General features: G+C 38.8%; 1 protein-coding gene across 2 annotated transcripts in view; it reads right to left on the bottom strand.

The window, feature by feature from the left end:
• LOC109464370 (synaptic vesicular amine transporter-like) overlaps positions 1-16,859 on the bottom strand; it is a 49,904-nt gene that overhangs the window by 21,408 nt on the left and 11,637 nt on the right. The window contains exons 2-5 of one of the 2 annotated variants that reach the window (XM_019761317.1): positions 3,058-3,241; positions 1,446-1,863; positions 731-789; positions 363-446 (exon numbers count right to left, since the gene is read on the bottom strand). In XM_019761317.1, the coding sequence (XP_019616876.1) occupies positions 363-446; positions 731-789; positions 1,446-1,863; positions 3,058-3,175 (679 nt within the window). In that variant the 5' untranslated portion in view covers positions 3,176-3,241. Of the gene's footprint in view, positions 1-362; positions 447-730; positions 790-1,445; positions 1,864-2,922; positions 2,951-3,057; positions 3,242-16,859 lie in introns of those variants that run through there. The other variant, XM_019761318.1, reaches the window with a different exon arrangement.

Genomic DNA, 16,859 nt, shown 5'->3' with positions numbered 1-16,859 from the left:
GCTCTGCTGAACTTCACTCCCTCGTACCCCCACTCAGAACATTCTCTGCAAGAACACGCTTAGCCACCTCAACAGCAGAAAATCACCCTTTCTTCCTCAATAGTCCATCAGTCAAGAGAAAATTTCATGCTGACAGTTTCTTCCCCAGAACCACTTCACTGTGGAACAAGCTTCCCCGTGAATGTTTCACCGCAAATTACAACCTCCAACGGTTTAAATCAAGGGTGAACAAATATCTGACCACGTAGTCATCACTGTAACCCAAAACATGTAAGTGGCTCTCACGAGCCTTGTTTTGAGGTGAATTCCGAAGTAAATAAAAAAAAATACCTCAATTTTTCATGGAGCTAAATATCTCTTACCGGCAACGGATGAGCAGGCAGACCCGATCCCCTGTATGCTTCTGGCGATGAAGAGAACGGCATAACTCTCTCCAAAGGCGAATACTGGCGTGGAGGAAATACAAGGCATGTTGGGAAAGCTTGTGTTTTTTGAACGAATAACAGTTTGATTACAAAACATAAGAAAGCCAAGCATCAAAACAACCTACTATAACTGGTCTTTCTTCCTTTTGCATGTAACGGTCTTGGATACTATTTCTTTCAAACAATTCAACATTCAAGGGGGTTGGGGTTTTCAGCATTGCATGTATCAAATATGTTACATAGTGTGTAATTGTGTATCAAGGGGAAAGTTGTATGTCTTAGGTAGAAATGTTTTTCATACTTACCTACTGTTGATACAAGGGTAATGGCAAAGCCAATGAACATGGGGATCCCATAGCCGACTCTGTAACATTACAGAAGAATAGTAAATATGCTATCACGTTTTTGTCGTTTTCCATATTAGTGTTACAAGTGACGACTTGAATTAGACTGAAATGAGGTTTCGTAACCATAATCTGAACGCAAGCGATATTTCTGTATAGTACTGTTGTTAGCCGTAGAAAAACTAATCGCAGAATAAAATTAGCTCGATTAAACACAAAGGTGTTAGTCTTAGAGAAATATTTACTACGTCATTACCATTAATAAACTGGAAATAAAATTTACAATCGTTTTTTGTTTTTATTTCATTTTGGAGTGGATCAATATATACGTACATGTATCTATCTAATAGTATCTTAATATCTATCTAATAGTATCTAGCTTTAGATAGATAGATGTGTACGCCTAAAACAGTTACTCAAGCAACTTGATATGATTTTGGAACTCTTTGGACGTCTAATCTTCACCGAGGTAGGTAGACAGATAGATGGATAGACAGATACACTGATTTAAATATATAGGCAAGTATATTTCAAGGAATACGAGCGGTACTGCTGGTAGGATAAAATACAACAATATGTTACAAATAGCTGGACTGTAGTAGCAAAGTACACAGAAGCACCGACACGAAAAGGGGTATCACAAAGAACGATATTGCTCTCAACTGATGTTGCCTACCTGTTTGTCATTGGACCCACAAATGGGTTGACTATAAGCTGGATGGTTGCCTTGGACGCGAATAGTATACCAACGGGTAAATTCTCATCTACTAAATCTTGATTTGTTGGCACCTCGTGGTATGTATCCTGGGGATTTTTTGTCGGGGATTTCTGTGTTGTTTGTGAGGAGGGATAACTGATGCCCGTAGGGGCCCAGTACTCTGTCGGCTGCCAGTACTCCGGGTTTTCCGTCGGTCGTTGTGAGTCCTGGGTGGTACGCTGAGTGGTTGTTGTTAAATGCTGTGGAGGTGGTGGATCCGTCTGGTTCGTTGCTGTTGCGCTTAGAGTTGGATCCGCAGGTAGCGTTGAGTTGCCGTTCACGTAATAAGGCAGTCGAGGGTGATTCAACTTGTAGATATAATCTGGGAGGATAGGTACTGCAGGACAGGGCAAAGGAGTGGACCTTAAAAATAATTTTGGACGAAATTTTCCCAATGAAATGCAGTACAGATTGCTCTTAAAGGCACTACGAAGAAAGAAGTATTTTGGATGAAGAAATCTGTCTGATGTTGACATTTACTGCAATCATTAGCAGATTTTCATCATCATTGCAATACAAAAAATGCTGAATGAAGAATCTAGTTATTTTGGGTATTATTAATAAGTAGCTAGAATTAGTATACACTGCGAAACAAGCAACCACTTGTCAGTAACATCGGATTTTGCCTCACAGATATTAGTATGCTGTTGGGTAGGATTGTTTCAACTTAAGCCATATTAATTTGAATATATGGATGACATCTTATGGGAACCCAAAAACTGATGCGAGCGCGTGAATGAAAAATGTTTGGAAAAACAAAACGTTGGCTATAAAATCTACCGATGTCAAATAAGCATGGCGTGCTTCGTTTAAAAAAGACCAAAGATATGCATTGAAAATCAACTATTACTGCCCAGAAATTCAATTGGATGCCTTTAATGCAAATGTGTGAGGATCCTAGAATCATTTTTCTAATCGTCATTGGCCAGAAATATGAGATTGAAATTATATGATTTTATGATAACTATAAATCATATGATTTTGAATGATCTCTTTAAACGTGTTTTGAATTCATTGCTAACAAATTGCAAACGGAATATATTACGTATGTGTGTGTATATGTTTTGCACCTTACAGTAAAAAAATGCCATCAAAGATTTCCGTTAGGTTTCGCACGTGTCACTGCCAAATCGAATGGACTTATATGACTACATGACAAATTTAAAATGTTCGACCAAACCGTTCGAATTCACCACAAAAGTTAAGAATTACTCGGTCGGTTAAAAGTAAAACCATATTTTAATCAATCTAAAGATTCTTTTGAAGCGTTTGAAAAATCTGAAAGAGGTATTGTGGAACATGTTTGTACTTTTCTTTTTAGTACTTAAAAGACTAAATAGTGTTTCCCTATCTACAACTGTTCTAAGCATCCTGTCTAACAGGAGTGTTTCCTTACCTACAACTGTTATAAGCATCCTGTCTAACAGGAGTGTTTCCTTACCTACAACTGTTCTAAGCATCCTGTCTAACAGGAGTGTTTCCTTACCTACAACTGTTCTAAGCATCCTGTCTAACAGGAGTTTTTCCTTACCTACAACTGTTATAAGCATCCTGTCTAACAGGAGTGCGATGAAGACAATGATGAGCACCAGCACGCGGGAGTTCCGGCACTCCTCCAGGAAAGAGTCCCATTTTTTTCTGAAGCCCATCACGCTCTCCGTGTGACCCCAACCCACAGTCTCTTCAACAGGCTCGGGTAGTTATCTCAGCAAGATCTGTAAGAGGAAAAAGAAGAAGACATTCCGTCAGGTATCTGTAACACAAAGCCGTATAACACTAGTAGAACTCCCCAAACCATGGTCAGGAGTAGGTCGCGAGTACGGTCGGCTGGTGTTCGGCAAGATCGGCTACTATTCGGCTGAGCCAGCCGAATGTTTCTAAACATTTAAAGCATTCGGATGTGGATGGATAGTTCGGCTATGGTTGACATATATATGCGAGCAGGTCGGGGCATTGTTGGCAGTCAAACTTGAGTCAAGTTTAACTAAAATCCGATTCGATTTTGCATCGAAAGAAAGACGTGGCCTAAATATGGAAAGACTATCCCGAACTTCAGCCACCATTGATAGTGTTCGGAGGGTGGTTCTGAATGTGTGACAAGAGCTTGAACGGCAATGTCATTGATGTCCATGTGCTAGAGCCATCGGCGCCGGCAAGCTTTTGCCTTATGAAGGCATCGCCTTTGCTTTGATACTAAAATACAGCTAGCATAAACTACGTCGTTAACGAAAACTCATCAATTGCAGAACATGTAGTTGTTTTAGAAAAAAAGTTTAACTCTTTCAATGAAAACACTGAAAAGACATTGGTCGACGCCGTCAAGCTTTTGCTTGTAGAGGCTTAGATGCTAAAATACAGTTACCCTTAGCCTAGTAAGTACCAGCATTCTACCATTCAGCTCATCTGCTGAGCGAATAATGGCTGAAGAAAAACTCAACTCCTTTCACGAAAACACCTAACGGAAATCTCTAAATTCACCAAATTGTTCGTAGAAAATCTATTAAGAGGTTTAATTTTCTGGATCCCCTCTCCCTCCCCATGTTTACCCGGGGTGGAAAATGTGCTGTGAAGTGATAAGGACTTATAGCAGCGTGACGTCCGCGGGATGAAGATGAGATAAATAGCCATAAACTTTAACAAATTGATTAACAGTGTTTTTCATGGAAGTTAACTTGCAAAGAATAATTCTGCATTGGCGAGACAGAACGCTGCTTGGGACCTAGGTTCCCTCGCTGACGTCACATTTCCGTAAAGTCTCGCGTAATAAGGTCACGTGTCTGTAACTCTCGCGGGATTACGTTTGGAAGTGATCGGGCGTTAAATATCCTGATGAAGGCCACAGTGGTCGTTAAAAAATTGATCAGTGTGTACCTTTGGGCTCAAATATCTATATTTTTTCTGTGTTTTGCTTTAAATAGTTGGATTTCGATATGGTCCTATTATTTCCTCACTAAAGTTACAAAGGTGACACACTTTTTCATAACTGCGTGCTAAAAAATAAGTTTGTTTATGTAGCTATCATTTAATATATTGCTAATCACCACCTTGCGTAAGCGTAAACACACCAGTTTTGTGCATTTAGCACAATACCAGACTTGTAGGTCTGAAATGCCAAACCGTACTACTATGTATAATGCAGAATTCTCAGAAATATCCTAGCATATCCAAGTATGCTATAGTACTACGTTTAATGTACATTTGTCAGAAATATCAAAGTATACATGACTTTTGCCTGACGAAAGTAAGTATCCTATAGTTCTTGAACCAACGGTATAACAACATACATTGTGTACAATAAATTGATATTTCTTTCTATTCAATGCCGTGGATATAGAACCGCATGTAGAACATAGTACATGTAACGTTATGTGTAATTGGTGTACTGTACTTTTGTGCACTCTAACAAAGTAACAGGTTTGTTAAAGAAATAGACGCAAGCCTTGTCATGTATGGAGTCCCTATTAGTAACATGAGACAGAAGACTGCCACATGGTGACAGTTATATATGACATCCAGCTGCTCTATGACAGATGAAAAATGGTAAATTCTCGTCTTACCTACCACTAAATACGAAGTGAACGTCATTCATGATATACTGTTTTGCATGTGACAAGGGGTGTCCGCTTCTCGGTAGCGCTACAAGCAAGAATTAGGACATCTCATACCTCCAGTGTTAGTTGGTGGGAGGGGCATATTAGGCAATCTGTGACAGTGGCTTCATAATTACGCAATCTAATGTTGAGTTAAAAATCGATGAGGAACAATTCAGTAGCCTTTAGCTTTCCTTCTAGTTTCTTTAAAAGCATCCATAGTACACATAAGTACCTACCTCCTACCAGACCCTGACCTATGCCTACTTCCCCAAATAACCACCGTAACTGTCCCGTCTGTTCTCCCCTTAACAATACCCTCCCATGTATCCGTCATTTGTAACACAAGACAAGTGGCACCATTACTCCTTAATGATGAAAGCTCTCAGAACCGCATCTATTATTTCCGAGCTAAGCTTCGCAACCTTTCCGTGGCTGTGACTGATGGGTTTGATTAATTCATATCATCGCAAATGTCCAGCGACAAATTTTCTCCTTTGAGAGGCTGACATCTTTGCAACGTGACAAATTGGGACTAAAATGTCAATGGTCTCTAGATCTTATAGAAGATTTAGAGTATGACGCTATATGAAGGATGAATAGTATATATCTTTTCTATGTGAAGACCCATATCGTCTTAGCTGAGCTGACATTTCTTGCAGTGTGTCCTATTCTTTTGACAGATAATAAGAATATTAATAAACAATTCACAGCAGGATTTATTCATAAACTAAAGGATTAATAGGCTGTCATGTAGATGTAACTCGATACAACGCTAGCGCTGGTCAATCATAAAAAAATGTATTCCAAGAAAGTATTATGCAGCATTCACCTATTAAAGATGTATAGGGTCCTAATCTGTATAGCCGGTATAACCGCCCGTCGGCGTAACACACCAGCTTCTGTATCTGTATAGCCGGTATAACCGCCCTTCGGCGTAATACACCAGCTTCTGTATCTGTATAGCCGGTATAACCGCCCTTTGGCATAACACACCAGCTTCTGTATCTGTATAGCCGGTATAACCGCCCTTCAGTGTAACACACCAGCTTCTGTATCTGTATAGCCGGTATAACCGTCCTTCGGCATTACACACCAGCTTTGCAGGCACACGGCGCGGCAGCAGCTTGCTTATCACACCGAACGACTTCTTACACTCAATCTTTGCACATTTAATTGCAGGAGTTGTTTAAAGCTTTCTAGTGATGATTCCCCAACTGTGCTTGGTGGCAACGAGTTCCAGTCTACGATAGTTCTTGGGAAATAATGTAAAGATAAATGTACGATATTAGGTAGAATTTACAATATGCATCTGTAACAGAAAGGGTATTTGTAAATTATGGATTTCTACTTCTATGCGAAAAGCTATATTTTATAATAGATTACTGGTTGGTTGATTACGTTTAAGTTTTAGCGAGTAGTACACGAGATTTGAGAGTATTCCCAACTGAATAATCTTTTATAATGAATTTTGTAATTGAAACACAATAACAATGATCACGTTGTCAACCTTTACAAACATGTGTGGGCATGCCTGTGCATTTCGATGAATTTAGCGACATAAATTCGATTTAACGCTACATCAAATACGTCAGAAATAATTTGATTTACGCAAAATGGCATACTAATGAGAGCATGACCATATTCCTTAATCTGAGATGTTGAGCATCTCTGATGGAATTGATCCAAGTTTTTACATTAATCAAGATTTTGATCCCAAATGCATATTATTTAGAAACTTTATTTATTTGCAAAATCATGCCCGAAGGCTAATTGCTTTTACAATCAAGTATAATACTCATTGCAATACATTAACAGGAAACAGGTAACAACTGTCTGGAAACAAACTTCTACTTCTACTACTACGCTAGCTATTATGGGGTTGACTTCTTCGTTGAAGGCAGTGGATAATGAATAGTCCCACATTCTGCATGCATAATTAGTGGGTTTTGTGATCTTATTAACTTCTTGTAATACCCCAAAACAACGTCGGAAACATGTAACTGTGACGCATCCGATCTGTACTCTTCAAACAGAGGTTTAGGCTTATTTTTTAGTGGTATCTTTTTTTCAATAGTAAATTGATACTACCCTGCCAATTTGATACTGGTCTGGTTTTGTTTATACTGTGTAGCCAATTTGATACTGGTTTGGTTTTGTTTATACTGTGTAGCCAATTTGATACTGGTTTGGTTTTGTTTATACTGTGTAGCCAATTTGATACTGGTTTGGTTTTGTTTATACTGTGCAGCCAATTTGATACTGGTTTGGTTTTGTTTATACTGTGTAGCCAATTTGATATTGTCTTTCAGCCACCAAAGATGTGGACTATACGATATGTTCATAGATTATCTTTTACGATACAGAGAATGCTCTGGCTTAAACAAAAATAAATATTCTGAACAGTCCGGTGAACACATGTATGCCAAGGTAGCCTCCCATATCTTTGGTAAATTCCCTTAGTTCCATGGACGTTCTGTAGATTATAGTATTGTTTTTTTTATTCCTATTATTACTAATTTGTTTGACATACTTTAATATTTCAGTTTAGTTCAGTAGCTGGACTAAAGATTATAGACAGATCGCTGTTAGTATGCGCTGAGAAAAAAGTCGACTTCACATTTGAACTGCTGGTAACTGTTTCCTTTGGACGTTTGTTTCATAGTCCTACATTTGTGGAAGAAAAGTTCCCCCCCCATGTTTGAGTGAGAGAGCCAGAAATCACCAGAGTATTCCTGTGCTGGGATTTCGACTGGGAGACCAAACCCTTTATGAATTTGGTCTCACGAACACTAGCCGAAACCCCCGAAACCGTCATTACAGTACTTCGGCAGCAAGGTCGGTTGGTTCGGCCGGTGTTCGAAAAGGTCGGCTACTATTTTACTATGCCAGTGGAATGTTTCAAAAGGTTGAGAACATCTAGTTTCTATTAATAAACCCCCTAATAGCATGACAAGAATAGTTTAATAGAATAGAATAGAATAGATTCGAATAGCAGTTACTTTGTTCCTATTGCCTGGTCACATATTGTATATCTACTTTTTACCCTGTATGTATCCCAACGTTATTAGGTTTAAGTAGAGATAGTAGGTTCGATAAGTATATCGTACACGTAGAAGTTGTTAGCAAATAGTCTTATATCACCTAATTTTTCTTGTTAATGTCTATATGCAATTAGCCCTCGGGCATGAATTTGCAATAAACATCACTATTAATAAAAAATATTTATTTTAACACATTTAGTTTCAAACATCCAAACGTGGACGAAATTTGTGGAGTGGTTGGCTGGTATTTGGCTGGTATTCACAAGTAGGTGGGGTGTGGTTCGCATTAAAATTTGAAAAAAAAATCCAAATCAAATTACATTTTTAATAGAAAGGTGGACATGTATGAAATTTAAATTGCTACGTCAGCTTAAGAAATGGTACGATGATTGAACTGGCTAGAACACATGTATGTGCATGTGACAGGATTGGTGCCTCTTTGCTGTACATACGGTGAAAAAGTCAAGTCTCCAACTGACGATGACAAATGCATCAGAACCAACAGGAGTAACCCAACAGCCAAACAACAAACAGTTGATTCCTACCTACAGGTGTCTTCGAATTGACGCGCTGTGCAAAAAAAAGCCTGTCGGGGGCATTTGCCAATAGCCACGTGCAACCGTACCCCACACATCCGCCCGCACCGTAGTGTAAAAACAGATAAGTGAACGTCGACCCATCCATCCACGGAGACCGAGCGAATTAATGGATGTTAGGGAAACAGGCACCTTTCCTATCACTGCCGCACACGCGGCTATAAAAACCTGCGTCCAAACTTAGGGCCTAGAAATAATTCATGTAGTGTTTCCAGTTTTAGTGCTTAAAGAAATAGTTGACAGGTAGGATTTTTTTCATTTTTTAAAGTTATTCTTTTTTGCTGTAATTTTTTTCCCTATCACTGCCGCACACGCGGCTATAAAAACCTGCGTCCAAACTTAGGGCCCAGGAAAATTCATGTAGTGTTTCTAGTTTTAGTGCTAAAAGAAATGGTTGACAGGTAGGATTTTTTTTATTTTCTAAAGTTATTTTTTTTTTTGCTGTAGAAACTTTTTTTCTATCACTACCGCACACGCGTCTATAAAAACCTGCGTCCAAACTTAGGGCCTAGAAAATTCATGTAGTTTTTCAAGTTTTAGTGCTAAAAGAAATAGTTGACAGGTAGGATTTTTTTCATTTTTTAAAGTTATTCTTTTTTGCTGTAATGTTTTTTCTATCACTACCGCACACGCGGCTATAAAAACCTGCGTCCAAACTTAGGGCTTAGGAAAATAAATGTAGTGTTTCCCGTTTTGGTGCTTAAAGAAATAGTTGACAGGTAGGATTTTTTTTCATTTTTTAGTTATTCTTTTTTTGCTGTAATTTTTTTTCCTATCACTACCGCACACGCGGCTATATTATTCTGCATCCAAACTTCGGGCCTAGGAAAATTCAAGTTGTGTTTCCAGTTTTAGTTCTAAAAGACGACAAGTATAGGGATTTATCTTTTTTTAATTAAAGTTAATTTTTGCTGTAGAATTTTTTTTTCTATCACTACCGCACACGCGGCTATAAAAAGCTGCGTCCAAACTTAGGGCCTATGAAAATGAATGGTATGTTTCCAGTCGATAGGTATGAATTTTTGTTAATTTTTTTGCAGTACATTTTTTTTACATTAGGTTAAAATAATTCAATAAATAAAGTTGAAGAATGCATCGAGAATTGAGGTCTTAAGGACCAGTCCACGTGTTTGATTCTGGACAATTGTTTCACCCGATTTACTGAAGAAAAATTGAATTGCTTCTGTAAATCCACTAAATGACGAAATTTTCAGACTTCAGATGGTTTAGAATTCAGATGTCAGATCAAAAAAGATTGTAGCCTTACCAGCGGTCTATTAAAAAGGTTTAGGGCTTAGTATATGATACCAGCCCAGAAAAGAGCAAAAGAGCAAGAAACAGTCATGCCTTTATCAACCAAGAATTGAGGTATTCAAAATTCGTATTTCGCCAGAACTATCGTAGACTGGAACTCGTTGCCACCAAGGGCAGTACGGGCATCATCACTAGAAAGCTTTAAAGAACTCCTGCATTTAAATGTGCAAAGATTGAGTGTTACAAGTCGTTCGGTGTGATATAGCTAGCTGCCGCCGCGCCGCGTGCCTGCGAAGCTGGTGTGTTACGCCGAAGGGCGGTTATACCTACCGATACAAATACAGATAGGTGATCGTTTGGTAGGGTCAGTCGGAAAACCGAAAACACTTTTTTCCTAGACCTCATCAGTATTCAAAAAGCAGCTCTGCCCTGGTGTTTTGAACAGTCTACTTCCAACATAATGGCGCCGAGAGAGATCGGTCGGAAGACGGTACACCACAGTTATTAACCCAGTAATGTCTACTGAGGGTAAACACAAAATAGTCTAATCAACGGGTGACCTTTGCAATAAAAAAATCTTAATTCCATCATCAAGATTTTATCGAATCTGATAACTCAGCGACTTTTCATTAGATTGAGTTATGGGCCATGTTAAAGCCATGCGAAATGTTATCCGGTGTATTTAAGATAAAGGTCAGCTATTAAACTGAAAAATTACGTTTTTCATGATTTTTTTTCTGTCTGCTTGAAAAGACAAGATGGGCGCACGCATGGGTAGTTCTTGGTTAAATTATTTACCTGTGTGCCATCAATCTCATTTCAAAAAGTCAGGTCTTGTTAAACAAGTTGTTGTCATACTCTGCATTATTAACGGTTCCATTAACGTGTGATTTATTTGTAATACGTTACCATATGTGACGCAAGCGGTAAAGTAAGTCCTTGTCACATTAACGAATTCGGCATCTCAAAAACACTGGTCTAAAGCTACTCTCCAAGCAGAGGTTTGGGCTTTGGGTAATTTCATGGGTGCAAAAAAATAAAAAAATAGAAAATTCACCCGGACATTTTGTTTCACTTGACACTGTAAGGATTTTAGACACTGAACAAGACTATTTCTTGAGAGGGGTGAAGGAAGCCATATACATCAGGGCCCATCACCCTACCTTGAACCGCGACGGGGGTCGACATCGTCTACCATATACCTTTGACCCAGTGTTGACGTCACATTTCAAAGAAGCCACTTGACAAGCTTCACTGGTTCAGTCTACTGAGGAAGACCAGAGTTTCTGGTCGAAAGCTCTAGGTGAGAGAATTTTTTTTGTGTTGGAACAAAAGTTTTAACTTCAAACAAAAAATAAAAAAAAGCCTAAAAACACGCCAAAAAGAACCTCAAACCCAAACCTCTGCTTGGAGAGCCGAAAGCTTCCAAACCAAAATTAAAAGAAGGTCGGGAGTAAGGTCGGTTGGTGTTCGGCCAGGTCGGCTACTGTTCGGCTGCTCCAGCCGAATGTTTCAACGTGTTCGGGTGTGGACGAAAAGTTCGGCCATTGTTAGTTAGCTTAGGCTTTTGTTCGCGAGTAAGAGGAGGCTTGTATGGCAGTTAAAATTGACTCAAATTTAACTAAAAATAAATTTGATTCGTATAGAAAGGCAGGCGTGGGCTAAATCTAGTCAGACTGATTCCAAACTTCATACAACCGTGTCAGCTGGTGTTTGGAGAAATGTTCTGAATGTATGATAGGGGTTTTAACTATTATATACTGAAAACTTATCCACGTTAAAATATATTCTTTATCTAAGATGTATGTAATTTAAAATCGTTACGTCAGCTGACAAAAACGTTACGATGATTGAAGTGGCTAAGATGTCTATAGCAGGCCGAAAAGGGCAACATGTTATTTACTGGTCCTTCGCTGAACGAAAAGAGATAGAAGACAGGTACGCCATAGTCCAGTCTTATCTCTGTAGACAGCTTGAGCGTGCACGGCACTCCCGGCCTTTGGACAATAGCGAGGGACGGAATGGAAAGATACAAGTATCGACCTTTCTTCCTAAGACTTGCCAAATTCATCAACATCTTGTGAGAAATTCTACCTGTTGTTGAAAGTCTGAAATAGGTTCCGATGAAGAATAGTTTTGCTTCGTCGGTGAAGGCTAGGCATCCAGGTAATAAGATACGCAGAAAAACAGTTACTCAAGCAACTGGATATGATTTGGGAAACGGTCAGATGTTTCAGGTAGCATCCACTACCTTTGGTCAGTGAAACTAGAGACTGCAGGAGAAGTACAGGTTTATAAGCACAAACTATGGATTGATATGCAAATAACTTAATATGTAATACTTTTGCTTCCCCTTCTCCTTTACTGAAGACACTTCAGCTGACTAACTTAAGCACCTGTCACACATTCAGAACCTTCCACTGTGCACCAACCAACTTTTAGGTCTCGCCTACCTTTCTATATGATTCAACTCGGATTTGAGTTAATTATGGGTTCACCACACCACGAAGTGGTGGTGAACCCATATTGCTTTTTCTGATGTTTCTTCTCCTCCTTCTCCTCCTCCTTCTTCTTCTCCTGCCATTTTTTAAATGGATTCAGCTTCTTCATTTTAGGGCCTAAGGTCCTGAAATTTGGTATGGAGGTACAGTGGGCAAATACCCCTAGGCGTTTATTTGAGTTTTTTGGCTGTGTTATAGCAAATGTATTACTGAGTTAGTGTGCAGTGTTACCACATTTGGGCATGAGTCATCACAATGGAATGCAGGGCATCAACCAATAGGTATGCAGCTTTCCTCTATTCTCCTTGCTGATTGGCTGTTGGAATTTAACAGGCTTAACTTAATTAATACCTGCTCAGATCCATTCCATACTGACAGTATGTCTGTATTCAAGTGTTTTAGTAGGTATTTCAAGCTTTCCTGCTCCAGCATTGGAATGCGGGGCATGAACGTTTTTTTTTTATTTTGAAAATCAACATTTTGCATTATGCAATTAAAAATCCTAACCAATAATGTAGGGAATAGCTATCCAACTGTTGTAGTCTTAGTTGTATGTTACTTCATACTATAGTTATATCAATGTAAAGCATTGTTTTCCCTTGTGTTTCTCATTCTTTCCCTGCCATGTCGTAAAATGTGGTGAAGCCATTGCTGTATTTGCTCCAAAGCAAATGTCGGCCTTTCTAGTTTTCAGTTAAATTTAATCCTCAAACACGACCCAAACACACAGCTAACCTGCACCAAACACCAGCCAACAGTTTGGTTCTACCGCAACTATCAACGCGAGAAACAGATACATGTAGATGGAAGAAATATATCAGTCCCGTCAGATCTTACAAAAAATGCCCCTGTAATTCCGAAGCAAGCTGCTAGGGGGCCCAAAACTACATCCCTTTTTCCTTACGTCACAAGCTATCTGCCACAAACAAATCAACGCCATAGCATGTCCAGGACGATAGATAAAAAAAACCCGGAAGTTCTGCTGCAGTACCAAGGTCACGCACCAGCGGGCCAAAAATCAACCCTGACCTTTGCCTACCCAACACCTACTCACATACCAAATATCGTTACAATCCATCTAAAGGTTCAAAAGTTATGTTGGCCGCAAATGTCCGGAAACACAAACACGTACACACACACAGACAGACAGACAGACAGACAGACAGACACGCCAAAAACAATACCTCCATTTTTCATGGAGGTAATGACAGCCCGTCACAACCGTACGGAAATAGACTGCTTAGCCTGTAGATCCACAGGCGACGGTCAGGATCACGGAGACTATCATGTTACTCTCACACTGACAGTTACGTGAAACCAGCTACAATCTTGACGTCGGTGCCTCATCAGATGCTACATTCCAAAACGTGTTACATTTGCCATGAAACAAGCCTGAACTGTATGAAGAAAATTAAACCGTTTTCCAACTAAAAAAAAAATTAACTCACCAGTAATTTGTTTAATTTTCGTCACGTATTTAAACTTTCTATTAGCCTCTACCAGGCTTCTGGAAGAGTAGAAATCGGCCAAATATAGCATGCCAGGGGAGTTGGTTTGCTGGAGAGAACAGTTTGCCGCATCCCGAAGTCTGGTATAGGCTACTTTTCTATACGAATCGAATTTGAATTAAATTTGAGTCAAATCTAAACCCCCGAACAAGCCCCAAACAGTGAAGTCATTTGAACCTGATCTGTTAGTCTTCGGGAACAAATTCGGGGGCAGGACGCTGTGATAGGGGCTTCAGCAAAGTCTTTTTCTGTAGAAAATTGATCATTGAATAAATGAAAGACCTTTATTGTACGTTTGTGCTCTAACAAGCTAAGTACAGGTCATGAATAGACAAGGAAAAGAATACAGCAATGACACTTAACGATACATACTAATGTGATCTACTATTTACATGTTCAACTTTTCGCTTCTTGACGCAGTTATAGATGTACGAGCATACAGAACTAATAATACATGATTTTTCAAGTTTCATAAGAAATCTGAATTTTTCTACTTCAATTAAATTACCAAAGCTGGGGAACTTATCTAGTATATGAGAATATAGGGAATCTCTCTCATTACTATATAACGTACAGTCGACTACAAAATGATACTCATCCTCAGTCTTATCTAAATCGCAAAATTAGGAAATCCTTTCCTTTAGAGGAATGTGGTTGTGTCTGCCTTTTTCTATGTCGAGTTTGTGTGAACTTATCCAGAGTTTTGTGAGGGCTGTTCTGTGTCGAATGTTTGTAATTTTCAAATATTTTAGTCGTGGTAAAAATATCTGAAAATTACAAACATTCGACACAGAACAGTTAACTCGCCGGCAATATGCTATGAGACAGCAGATGGTGGTGTGTATGTTAAATTAGGTCAGGCTACATTATTGTTACAGTAAATCTCATGTTGTTGATTGGTATGCTCTATGAAATGTTTAGTATTCCCATTAATTCTCGCATGGTTCTTGAGCGTAATTATTGAATAGCAGCTATAAACATCTGGCAAAGATGGTCTCCGAAGTAAGGCAAATTGACAAGGTACATGATAACATTTCCGTTGTGAAAAAAAAAGAGTTTTAAAAACCTTTAATCAGCTGATTTTTGTATAATACAATCGTTTGCTGCCACTATAGATCGAAAATAATAATTTTGTACATATTTTCATTTCATTTCTATATATATTTGAGGATTGGGCATAGGTAATGTTACGTATCAAAGCCCTCTTCTCACACATATAGATACAAGTAATATAAACAAAACAAGATAGTAACAGTAATGAAGAGAAAACAAAGAAATACACTATTGCCTTACTGTTCAAATCAAAATCAATCAAATAGAACCCGTTTGCAAAATAAAGTTAAAAACCTTTTTTTTTTTGCAGTGCTAGTGACAAACGACAAAAAGTCTAGGGATAGATGAACATAAATTTTATGATAATGATATTCCTTTGTGCATATGACGCTTAATCAGCGAAATTGATATTGTAAAAGTTCTGATACACTTGATTTGGTATACTACATATCTACTGCTACCAATAACTATTGATCATAATAATAATAGTCCCACTGCGTATATACATTAATCAATGTATTGTATAGCTATAATATATTGTCTGATTCCGGATGAAATTTAGATAAATGAGGATAGCACATTACAGTCTAGTCAGCTTGCTACGTATACAGAATCTGGGATTTTATAACGTGTATTATTTTTTTTATATACAAGCAACATTGGGGTTGGCAAAACGGACATACGCTGTTATAAAAACTGCTAGCAATGCTAGAATCGTAGGTGTGTGGATATTACTGTAGTTTGTTTGAAGAATTAATAAATGAAATAACTACTAACTTTTTTTACATTTATGCTCTACGAGCTACGCACAGGTCATGGTGACCAAGTTAAATGTGCAATAACAGTGACACAAGATTTACTTACATTACAAGAAAGCTTTGGACATACTCCCATGGTGCCCCCAAGAGGCCATCCAATAGGGTCAAATTGGAAGGGATTTTTCCATCCCTGAATCTTTTTAAACATCTGTAGAAATATCATTTTGATTTTCACACCCATTGATTATCATCATAGAAAATGCAGTGCAAGATACACATGCATTCGGCTATTGCATGGTTAGTGTAACAATAGCCTCCTGCATCGTCATATTATTCTTACTAAGTACTAGTATCCACTGCATTCTGTCGACGTTAGTCAGACATGTCTATCTAGATATAAGTATTGACCAGATAATCCAGAGGCTATTCGGTAGATCGACATTCAAATCATTATGCTGACCATGTTTATGCCCAAAATTGCCATAAATGTAGGCTATACTGTTGCGGCTTTTTACCTAAAAATTTTAGAATAAAGCATCGTTCGTCGTATCACTTGTTTTCTTCAACAAAAGTGGAAATATGAAACTTGAAACATTAGCCCAAGTGCAACACTCTGGTACACCCTGATCTTGGCACTGCCGATTGGGTATTTGCTAAGGGAGTTCTTTCGGCCGAAAGCTATTATGTTAACGGCACCCATCACTACACACACGTTGATAGTTGAAGACTGTTTTGTGTTGTTAGTGACCTTTAGTGCACAATAGCGAGGGGTTAACCGTTCACAGCGGCACGTTTGGAGCTTTGTAACCCATCCTTCATGCCCTGTGCAGAACAAGGGGAAAACGCCATGTCATGACAAGCATCAATATTACATGAGTAGATAGATATGGGATTGATTCGGGGGGGTTTTTAGCGAGCAAAGCGCCCCTAATCCTCGCCAGGATTCCTTGAGATGGACGCGGTATTGAACGGGGGGATGGATAAAGCACCTTTACGCCGCACACAGAGTAATGGACCCTCACGTTTGAT

This window comes from Branchiostoma belcheri, unplaced genomic scaffold, assembly GCF_001625305.1.
Source record: "Branchiostoma belcheri isolate BF01 breed outbred unplaced genomic scaffold, Haploidv18h27 scaffold137, whole genome shotgun sequence".
Taxonomy (NCBI): Eukaryota; Metazoa; Chordata; class Leptocardii; order Amphioxiformes; family Branchiostomatidae; genus Branchiostoma; species Branchiostoma belcheri.
Note: the sequence above shows the minus strand (reverse complement) of the source record. Positions and strands in the feature narration are given on the sequence as shown.